Consider the following 12160-nt stretch of genomic DNA (forward strand, 5'->3'; position numbering starts at 1 on the left):
CAATTTACCTTTAATTTCCAATAATTCGTTTATCAGTTATTGGCAAAAATACCGTTCGATTTTATGCGTATACTGCAGAAGGGAATTCAACGCAGCGCTACACTGTATGCAAAAATAGAGTAATTCACTTAAAATGCATTCCTTTTTATGCAAATGTATGCCTTCATATCTTAATACAAAATTATAATTGGTACGCTGAAGTAAAATGAAGCCAGAGGAAACAACGCCCACGGGCTTTATTTGCTTTTTTATGAAATAAAGCAAACGGGTGTTATTTCCTTTTCTTCGGGAAATAGTTCCCGCGGCCGTTATTGCTCTTTCGCTAAGAAAATAGCGTCCACCGACAAATGGCAATAAAGCCCGTGGGCTTTATTTCTTTTTTTTTAAGTAAATAAAGTCCGTGGGCGTTATTTCACTGCATCCGCCTAAACGTATTAGATAGAGATATACCAACAAAGATAAACAAGCGGACTCAGATTCAAACAACGGGAACCAAGAGGAAGAAACTAACTGATTTTAATCAAGAATATGCAAGCACCCGACTTCTACCTAAATACCTTAGGATGCACACATAGAATAACAATTACTGGTTAGACTAAAAACTAGAACCCGCTAAGAAGGACCTGATAAAGAACCAACGACTATTAGCATGGCAGTAAATATTTACAGAGAAAAAGAAACTATTCAGAAATAAAAATTACACTGAAGATGGCAAAACGGCGAAACCGCTTTGCCTCTAAACCAAACTTTACAAGGGATGACGGAAAATCGTTCCACAATAAATCATACTCCTACCCTATCGGAAACACCACCAACGAATTACGCTTTTGAAAACGTACCAAAGAATACAACTTTAAATAGTCTTTTCAAAATACACAACACCAAAACAAACATCTGGTTCAATAAACAATGTCTAACGTTAAATTTTCCACCGAAATTCGCAAAAGTTTATCTAAAATCGAGCACAGAGAAAAGGCAAAAAATCTTGAAAAGAGCAGAAAATAACTTCCATAGACATAAAATCAAGAGCCTGTGTGCAAACAAAAATGAACAAATGTTGAGCTACTTTCCATTCCTTTAGAACTAGCGGAACTTCTTCCTGTCAGCGCGCTGGAGATGTTAGAAGAAATAAAGGAAAATATCAAGAAATGGCTATATCATTACCACCAAGCGAGGATCAAGATCACATAAGAAGTATATAGGCACCTTAATTCACAAAGGCCCTAACCAACACTTTTTTCGAAACTGCGTTTTTTACAGATTTCGATAGGTTATACAACTTCAGTAAAAATTTTAAAGTGCTAGTACCAAAACCATGTAACTCCGTATGCCTATAAAATAAAAATAAAAAAATGTTGGTTAGGGCCTTTGTGAATTAAGGAAACGATATGTAGAGTTATAATTGAAAAAGACATAAAGTCAACAGAGAAGGGAAAACTGGGCATAGAAACTAAAACTCTCAAATAGCTAAAAAAAAAACTCAAAACAAATAAAGTAATCACAAAAAAGGAGACAAGACAGGAGCTGATTAAGTGTCGAGATCTAAAACTATTCAGCTACAGAATCAAATTCATCAGCTGATTGAATTGTAGTCTGAATCCCAGTTAAAATCACGCAATGCAAAAAGCAAGAATTGTTTTTGAATTGATTCCATCCTATCTGAATGAACTTGGTACCGGGGATTCCAAACAATAGATCCGTATTCTAGTATAGGTCTAACTAAAGTCGTAAAAAGAGCTTTTGTAACATAAGGATCTTTGAACTATTTTGACCAACGCTTCACAAATGCAAAAACGCCTCTGTCTTTATTGACTGTAATATTAATATGAAGGTTGAAATTGAGCTTGGAATCCATTGTGATACCAAGATCGACAAAATTGGATATCTGCTCCAGATTATAATTTGATATTGAATAAACAGCTGGTAGAACAGCCCTCCGAAAGAAATACATAACTTTACAATTTTTAAGGTTTAGTGGCATATAGTTTGCATTATACCCAATAACCACGTGGCTCAGATCCGCTTGTAACAAAGACCTGTCTTCGATAGAGGACAATGTTTTAAAAAGTTTCACATCATCGACATACATTAAAATTTTTCAATGTTTTATTATAGAAGAAATATCATTAATGAATATCAGGAAGAGAATCGGACCAAGGTGGCTTCCTTGAGGAACTCCTGAAGAAATCTTAATGATGTTGGATGAACAATTATTAAAAATAACTCTTTGTGGTCTATCAGAGAGGTAAGAAGAGATCCATTGAATAAGACTGGGCTGAAAGCCGATTAGGTCGAGTTTACGGATACGTATCGAGTGACATATATTGTCAAAAGTTTTACTGAAATCGCAGTATATTACGTCGGTAGAGTTGTAAACTCTAATAAATTAGTGATAGTCCAATAAATTAGTGATAGTAGATTTTCCTTTAGAAAACCCGTGTTGAGATTGTTAAATTGAAGAAGATATAGAATATGTCAGCTGATTAAAAATAATTGCTTCGAATAATTTGGGGATAGCGGAGAGCTTAATTATGCCTCGATAGTTTTCCTTAGAAGACCTGCTGCCGTTGACTCCTTCCAAGCTGACGGAAAAATGGCATGTTTTAGTGACAAGTTGAATAGAGTTGTTAAAGGCTCGCAGTTGTTATCAGCGCAGTTTTGAAGAAAACTGGTCGGAATATGATCAGGTCCAGGGCTAAGTGGCTTTTCATTTTTCAATTTTTTAGTGAACCATAATTGTTTTGGTTCTTCGTGAACAATTTTACGTTTCGGCACATACTTTCGAAACAAATTGAAAACAGCATCACTAAAGTGCTCCACGTCATCTGTATATATTGGCCAAGATAAGTTTGAAAGTTCTTTGTTAATTTTTCTGCAATTTGTTTTCGCAAAAACATATCTATTACTTGAACTATACGACTTATTATTATGTATTTCATTTATGATTTCGTAGCTTAACTCAAGATCGGGACGGTATGCATCCTCTGGCGGGGATCACACCGGATAATAGAGGACTTCGGAACATCATCAACGTAAACGAGATCCAAGACTTTTCCAAACGTATTTGGAAATATATTTATTTGTTTGAGGCAAAGTTCAGCAATTTCCTCCAGAAATACATTGTAACTATCTCTAGATGAAACTGGTACAACATCGGTGTCAATGATGTTCCATGAAATATGTGGCAGATTTAAATCGCCCAAAACAATCATAGAATCGGATGCCGTAAGCATTGCATTTACGGTCTCAAGTAAAGAAACTAGCTGCATATATACCGATACGGCAGAATTAGGAGGGATGTAGCAAAGAGCTAATTGAATAAACAGCCTGTACTCATGTACAAATATACATTTAAATTCGGTATATTCAATGACAGGAACACTAACTTCCTCGGGTGGTATCGATGAATGCACCGCAAAAAGAACACCACCGCCGATTCTGCCCACGCGGTCACTCCTGTATATTTGATATTCATTTGGAAGAATTTCGGAATTAAAAATATGAGGTTTGAGCCATGTTTCGGTCAAGGAAATAATATTATAATTGCAGTCAAAACCTTTTAAATATAAGTCAGTTAATTTGGTATTCAAACCTCTAACGTTTTGATAGTAAATACTTAAATTAGACTTGCGAGTTAGTTTTTTGAATCAGAATTAAGATTAGAAATTTTAGCTACGTTATTATTACTTTTATTAGGTTTATACTCAAACTCGCGAACAAACGCCCCGGTCGGCCAAAATGAATTATTTAGAAGTGCATCAAAATCTTCGGCAGCTAAATCAATTTTAAAAAATGAAATTTCGCGCTCGTATTTAAAATTAAATTTACGAATAAATACATCTTTAGTTTTAATTTTAGTCGATATGTATGACTTGATGTCATCCGAAAAAGTGTCTTTAGCAAATCTAGAGACATTAATCGGAGGAATTACAACCAACTTTTTCGTAATAATGTCTGATGTGCGTGATTCCGAGTTATTCAGATGTTGCTGGCAACACGACGCTTTGATTGACGTTATTATTTTTAGATTTAGATCTAGTGGATATGGTTTTAGATAGCGAAGGCTCCAATGCCTGCGGGCACGGAGAAGAAAGATTAATAAGTTCCAAGGACTTGCATGGAGGATTTTTCTGAGCAGATTCAATGATTAGGTGGACTAAATACTAACACGCCTACATTTATTTTCTCGGCTATCCTCAGTGTGTGGAGGGTTGTCGAGACATGTGAAAGACTTAAAAACATTTTTTCATAATGCTTAAATTTCTCAACAAGCACCGACAGATCCTTCCCGATTTCAAACCTTTTCTGGGCTGTCTAAAGAATTTAAATAAATCAACTTCGGTTGATCTCTACATTTTTAACAAAAACAAGCAAAGACCCTTTCCCTTATTAATAGCGCCTAATACCCCACCACTCAGATCAGCACATTTTATATGTGCAATACCATTGCATAGCCAGCATGACACATAGGAGTCGCTTTTAACGTGCCAATTGGTGTAAATACACGACATGTTTAAAATGATATTTATTTATAGGTTTTAGAATCAAAAAACCAAAAAAGTTTTGAAAACGATGTATCAGTCAGAGAACCAATCAGCTGGTAAATATCAGTTCGAAAGCTATGTAGCGAACAGTTTTAAATACACTGTATTTTGACACCTAATAAACACAACGCAAACAGCTGTGACAAAGACGAAACAGCAGAAATGACAAATGACAAAAAGGGAAAACGAGCAAAATCAATTGCACTTATGGATAAACAAGATCAATTGACAACAACAACATATTACATGAAACAAAATACTGGGCACATGCGATTAAGAATACCAAGTTAAAATAATCAAATTTACAGGAAATTTTGATATTTTACTTATCTTTAAATTGTGCACCAGACGTTTATTAACACTTTTTTTAACTTTTTACTTTATTAAGCTTAAACAGCTTTATAAAACACGAAATTGAAACTGAGCACAAAAAAGCACAGTTTCACAGCTTTGACGTTTGCGTTAAAGTGGAATTAATAAAGATATTTGAGGAGATTGTAGACATTTTGGAATATTTTGGTCTGGATTTTGATATGCTTCTTCTAACTTCACCATATTTCTGGCCTTGATGGGCATATATTTAGTCGCACTAATGTCACTCATCGATAATTTATCCAAAGGAAACGTGGTTAACAGACGAGTTTTCCCTTGAGTTGGTGAGCACTTTTTCAATGAAACTTTGTGTCGAACGGCACGTGCAGCAGCACTTTTCGGACTTTTTCGACTTGGAAAAAGTTCTGCTTTACTGCAGGTCCTCATGTCGGTAGTAGCTGACCAGTACCTGTCAGTATAATTTTGTGTCCCTTATCAGATGCGCCTAGCTACATACATATATACATACATATTGTATGTACACGTGTTGTTCTAATGGCATCAGTAGACACTTTAATCAAAGTCATCGAGCACACTTAATTTGTGCCAAAGATCCGTAACATTTCAACAGGCTACAGCTGGATTTAAGAGGACAAGTGGAAAACTAGTTACTGTTATGAGGAGCTCCATAACTTCCTGAACGTATGTTGTACATGTCTCTAAGAGGTTCAGGATAAATGTGGCCTTTAGCTTAGCTTCATACCTTGTCTACCCCTTATCACTGGTGGAAGGAAGTAGAGTGTCTGACCTTTTAATGACTCATAACTTAAAATCTGTCTCTTAGTGTTTATGCTTTACCTCTGGTAGGGGAAAGCAAAAAATATTAAACGAAAAAATGTGTTTAAGCATCGGCTTCGCTTCCAAATCTAAATTTATTTTGGCTTCAACAGCCATTTATATGAAAAATTTGTATCCTTATTTTTACTCGAATCATATACATACATACATACATACATACATACAAACATATCTACATATTGTGACAAATTCTGCAGAATATGAAAAAAATTATTTTGAAGTCTATTCTAGTCAAGCGGTTTTTTTAAGATTAGTTGAGTTGAATCATTAGTAGAGCGCGGATTTGTTTTGCAAAAAAAAATGAACGTATTTATGGAAGGCAATTTTGAAGCACATGTGAACACTGGGCCCTATGCGGTAAGTATTAACATATCAAACCTTTATTCCATTTTTTTTTAGATATGTATTTACACTTTTTTCAGATCCTCCTCACACCTGAAGAGTTGGCTAGAGAACTGGCAATAGAACCAGCGTTAAAGAGGAAAGCCTCATCACCGGAGCTCCAGAACGATGTGAAGCCCAAGCGAATGCGCCATTGTTTTACTAAAAAAGAAGTTGACTTTTTGGAATATGAGTTCAAAAAAAGTAAAATTTTGGCAGCCCCTAGACGCAAAGAGATATCGCATATTTTGGGTATCCAGGAACGTTCCTTGAAAATTTGGTTTCAAAATAGACGCAGGCGAGAAAAGCAAATGGGACAAGTATTAACAGAGGTCAATGACTTGCTCGCCGCTAGCGAATCTGCTTTAAATTTGAGTGAAGCAACTGCCGAAGCAAGCGCACGTGAGGAAAGAGGCAACTTTACGCCTGAGCCGGAAGTTGTTAGTACGCCACAGTGTATGAGTGCCGCAGATATCCTTAAAGATCTCATTGAACTGAGACAAGATATACAGGATTTATCCAATATGGACCTGTGTCCAGATCTTGAGCTATTTAATGTTGATTTGAGTATGGAACTAGATTTATCGGAAGTACCCGCTAGCAAAGACTTAGATTTGATTCCAAGTCTTTATATTTTATAAGATTTTAAGTTATATAGTCAAGATTCAGACCTTGGTTTTATGAAATGAAAACATGGTAGGGAATTACTTCATTTTGATAATTCTTAAATTTAGAGGAAAATATGTATGTATGTATTTTAAAAGAGAAGATATATACGATTTTTAGTTGTGATATTTTATAATTTAAAGTTTTATATTTGACAATTCGGTACGAGATGCGTTTTTTGTAATTAAAAAATCTATATATCGCAATATACTTATGTATGACGTTATATGGAGAATTTATTTAAATTTACTTTTTTGAAGATTTCATCATACAATTTACAAGCTAAATAGATAACGAGATCACCAGTGGCCGAAAATAACCATTAAAACCCATTATTTTAATTTTTGGATCATTGCAAATCGTTATTGTTTTACTTCTATTTTTTCGTTAAGGATCATCGTTAAATTTGGATCTATTTACGCATATTTTTTTCTCAATCAAAAATCGTTATTTTCTATTTTTTTATTATTCTTAACTATTGTGAACCCTGCATTATTATGACCGTTTTACATCTTTTTTAATCGAAAAGATAAAATCCAAAAATAGCTTTTAAATTTGACCGGAAAAATAGGAATACAATGTTGACGGTTAAACTAAGCGAAAATATAGATGTTTTTCTTATCAATACATATATTAAGAAAAGGACATTAGTACAATAAAATCTTAGATCTTCAATAGTTCAAAACAAGAAAGTAAGAATGAAATACAAGTTACTAAAAATAAGATACATATATCACATTACATGTACAACAGAACAACACAGATGACAAAACGAAGGTCAAACATATTGACGTATACAAATTTTAGACGGAAATTCTGACTAAGATAGTAGAAAGTCCCAAGTAAGACAATTGAAAGACAACAGGCAAGACAGTTTGAAAGCTTTTGTTTATTCTGGCACGAAAGTCGTACAAAAAAGCTCCCTTGCCAACTTTCATGGTAAAAAGCTCTTTTGACAGAAACCACTTGAAAATGTTCCAAAGCAGTGATGCTCAAAACAGCGCCCTCGGACGGAACTTTTCAAAGCACTCTGTAGATTTTAAATGGACGCGCACAGAGCAAAAGCTTTCTCTGAGCATCACTGTTCCAAATAAACATGTACAAAATATTTTTTTAATCTCATTTAATTTTTAGAATCTTATATTTTTTTTATTCAATTTGTGTGTATTTTTTTAATTCTAAGAATCTTTTTGTCTTAAATAGAAAAACAATTGTTTTTAATCTAATTTAAGTCATTAATTTTTTTTTTTCTTTTTCATAACCTTTTTTCTTTTTTAAATTAATTTTCTTTTAAATTTTAGTTTATATTATTCCAAAGAGAAAAATATTTTTGTTGATTTCATTTAATTTTAAAGGAACATATTTTATATTTCTTCTTTTTTAATTCAAAATCCTTTTAATTTTTGGATTTCGTTTTTTGAAAAGAAATATATCGTAGCACAGTGTGAGATTTAGTCAATCTGGGACGCCAAAATGAAAAAATATGCTTGAAAATCGATCATATGTACATATTTTGTAATTTGTTAGAAAAGATCACAATTGTTACAAAAATAAGCATAAAAGAGAATAGAAGAAATACAATTCGTATGATAACAGTTATCAAACGTTGCATGCTATTGAACAGCATGCAAAAACAAATTTGCTAGCTTGGATCAATGACAAAATTTTGAGTGATCAAATTGAAGTTGTGCGCGTTTTTTTCGCCAAAAAGTTTTTTTGTATTAAAGGTCAATACTTGCACTAAAAATTTTTGCTATACACGACCCTTATATCTGTACTTAAGTGCTTTAATCAAATTATTTTAAAATCAGCTAAAAGGTAAAACCAATTTCAAAAATCTTAAATCTTTCATAGACTATAACTTACAAGTTCGGCGTAGTTCGGCTATAACAAAGAATACAGGATGAGCGTACATACTCATAAAACAGAATTAAAAAATAAAATCTTGCCCATAGGCATCTTTTTTCAACTTAACTGATATATTGCACGAGGATCTTTAAGAAATTTGCTTGAGTGAGATAAAGGTGAAAAGCCGTAATTTAAGATATGTATATCAACTTGAAATTTGGGATAACAATAATAATAGATTGGCGCTTACACATATGTTAGTGTTTGGCCGAGCTTCTCCTCCGATTTGTGGCGGGCTCCTTGATGTTGTCACACAAAGCGGAGAGACCTACAGTTTTACGCCGACTCCGACCGCTGTTAAGAAAAAAACCTTTTTTTTCTAAATTTTTTTTTTGGCGATGTTGCTTTGAATAGTGCTTGAACCCAGGTGCTGCGGAGTGGAAGCGCGCACTGCTTACCATTACACCATAGCGGCCGACAAATTTGGCATGCGTGATAAGAAAAACATAGACTTATGTAAAAGGCGACTAGTTTCGAACTCACTCAGTCTATAGAGGGAGTCCCAGTGATAAGGGTTTTCTTTTGGGAAGTGATAGGTCTAGCCGAACAAAAAATTTTATGGGGTTTGGGATCTAAAATGCCACCCTGGGGAGTTAAAGGGTTAGGAAGGTGATCGGCAGTAATTCTAGAAAAAAAAGTGCTCGTGCTTAAACGAAAAGCTCTAAAGAAAAAGGAGATATGGAGCTTCTTTAGCTAATTGTATCTGCTTTTGTTTTTTAGTTTTTAGGTAAGTCAGGGCATTATAAAGTCAAAATTTCAAGAAGTTTTGTCCCTTGTTTTACTTTGGCGGCCATTTTGGTATAAAAAATATACTATTGACCTATATTTTTAATTTTTTTTTTCAACATGGCCATGAAATTTCCTTCAAATTTGCCCAACCTATGTCATCAAATTTTTTTGTTTTTACTCCGGAAAAAATATACTTCAACTAGTCTTTTTGGTATAAAAAAAATTCGATTAACCTATATTTTTAATTTTTTTCTAAGCAAGATGTATTGTACGGTGAATTTCTGCCTTATGGTTTTGAGCGTTCTAGTTATGACTTAGTTCTAGCGGTGAGTTTTGTCATTGCTATAGCCTAACCAGTGCTAAAAATATGTAATCATATTTACGCATGTTAAGCTATGAAGTGGGAGGTACATTTTAGACAAGGTGCTCAATAAGCACGAAATCCAAATAGAAAAAATAGAAGAACCAAATTTTTTGTGGATACTAAGAGAGTTGATGCATGTATACAAGGTTGTTAAAGACAGTAAGGTCGGGATTGTAATGCTCTCACCCCTATGATTGTCCTATATTGAAAAAAGTGTACCCTTATTTTTTTTTTTTTTTTAAATCAAAAAATATTTAGAGGTCTCTCAAAGCGCTCAAGATTTTCCATGTATTTTTGTATGGGAAAAAACCAATTTTCGTAGAAATGGTATAGAATTCTTGAAAATCAATATTTTTCGATCTGTAAACCCTGGTTCTCTTCAGGAGACCTTCAATAATAATACCCAATTGTTCATTTAACCATTTTTAATACTAACTATTTTTTGTTGTTTCGCCTATTGCATTTTTCGGGGTTTTGTGGGTTCTTCGCGGGCATATAAATTATAGTTGCGTCGAAAAAAATGGTTAACTAAACAACTGAGTATTATCACTGGGAATCATCTGCAAATAAACAGAGTTTTCTGATAGAAAAATTTTGATTTTTAAGAATTCTACACCTATTTCTACGAAAAGTTGTTTTTCTCCATATAAAATACATGGAAGACTTTGGGCGCTTTGAGCGACCTCTAAATATTTTTTGATTTCAAAATAAAAAAATAGGGGTATGTTTTTTTCGGTATAGAACAATCCTAGGGGGTGAGAGCATAAAAATTCCGACTTTACTTTTTCACATGCATTTTTGGACCACCCTGTATACACAAAGCCATAATACAAAGTTTTGACCACTCTCAGGGGAGATATGGGTCGTACAGTACGTACGTACGTAAGTATGTAAATATACATATATACATACATAATGTCATACTGGCGAATTTTTTTGCGTAATAAAATTTTTCGTGGCTACAGTATTATTGTGAGTAATTCGAGCGTTGCATACTTACATATGTATATGTAACACTCACGAGTTAAGATGTAATAAAATTTCAATTTCAATCGGAATCAATGAAAGGCTCAGATATACATACATACATACATATGTGCTTACTACATATATGTAAGTATGTACACAAATCGGAACTTCACCTGCTAACTCGTTTGCAATTAAATTAGCCAATAAAAGACAGAATAGTCGCATAAATCATAGTCAGCGCAAAATACTTTTACACCCACTCAAATTTCTGCATAACAAAACAAACATAAGTCATCCGTAATATGGCAGCAATAAAAGACGAGTAGCATTTAAGAATCATACAATACATAATAGTGCAACAATAAATCATAAGGAGAGAAAAAAAGAAGTGAAACAGAAAAAGATTCTCTAAGAGCAAAGGCAAATAAATAACATAAATTTCAAATTAGGTACGGCAATTGCAATGAAATTAAGTTGAAAAGAAAAACCAACGAGATATACATACATATGCATGTACATTAGACCGGATAAAAAATCGATCATTTCTTTTTATGAATTTTCCATAAATTCACTCCACAAAAAAGTTATTCAAGGTTAAATTCGTACATACAGCGGCGAGAATGTAAATAGGGAAAATACATTTTAGCAAGTTTTGGCTACTGTTTTTGTTTATAAAATTTTTATTATTTTTTTACAAAAATATATCTCGTTATCTAGAAAAACATGTATGTAAATTAAAACAGAACATTTCTATAAAAACCGACAAATTTTAACAAACCTTGTTCAAAATTTTACACTTTTTAATCAAATTCTTATTTATTTTTATTTTTTTGAGTATGCAGTTTTGTAGACGAATAAACTTTAGTAAAACAAAGTACAAGTTTAAAGTAGCTAGGACTTACCTTTGATTTTTGGCAATTGTTTGACGCGCATTTTCTTCCATACAAAGTATGTTCGACAATTTTTTTGTCTGAAGAAAATAAGCAACACCTACTAAAAATTTGCACTTTGTGCCACTAAAATTTAATGGAATACAAAACTGTATTCTCAAAATCGCTGCGCTTTTGACCGGTGTCTTTTTCTGTGTCGCTTTTCGTTTAACCAGTCTAATATACATACACTGCCGGAACAAAGTATTGGCACAGCAAATTTTTCACAATATATGCAACAATTTTCACTCTAATATTTTTCCGCAAATTTTGAATAAAAATATGGTTCATTCAACAACAAAAAACATAAAAATAAAACTCCTAAACTTTGTGCAAAACTCGCGAAAATTCAGCAAATTTTCATAAAAATTTTCAACTTTTTAATCCGATTTTCAAGAATTTTTTTTAGTATGCAGTTTTGCATCCCATTAAATTCTAGTAGAAAAGATGCAAGTCCGGAGTTAGTCAAAAATCGCGTTGATTTTTGAAATTTTTTTTTT

At 33.2% G+C, this 12160-nt stretch overlaps 1 protein-coding gene across 1 annotated transcript; it reads left to right on the forward strand.

The window, feature by feature from the left end:
* The first annotated feature begins 6014 nt into the window (after positions 1–6014).
* Positions 6015–6736, forward strand: LOC108378957 (homeobox protein Hox-A4-like). Its single transcript, XM_017635266.1, has 2 exons — positions 6015–6071; positions 6137–6736. Exons 1-2 carry the CDS (start codon positions 6015–6017, stop codon positions 6734–6736), a joined length of 657 nt encoding a protein of 218 aa, XP_017490755.1.
* The last annotated feature ends 5424 nt before the right edge of the window (positions 6737–12160 follow it).

The sequence above is a fragment of the Rhagoletis zephyria genome, unplaced genomic scaffold (assembly GCF_001687245.7).
Source record: "Rhagoletis zephyria isolate East Lansing unplaced genomic scaffold, Rhagoletis_zephyria_1.1 Rzeph_scaffold_15319, whole genome shotgun sequence".
In the NCBI taxonomy this organism is placed as follows: domain Eukaryota; kingdom Metazoa; phylum Arthropoda; class Insecta; order Diptera; family Tephritidae; genus Rhagoletis; species Rhagoletis zephyria.

Bases quoted from the DNA above. Each gene is read 5' to 3' on its own strand.
- LOC108378957 (XM_017635266.1), top strand. From the start codon at position 6,015: ATGAACGTATTTATGGAAGGCAATTTTGAAGCACATGTGAACACTGGG. The intron at 6,072-6,136 runs GTAAGTATTAAC...CACTTTTTTCAG, and splicing joins TGAACACTGGGCCCTATGCG to ATCCTCCTCACACCTGAAGA.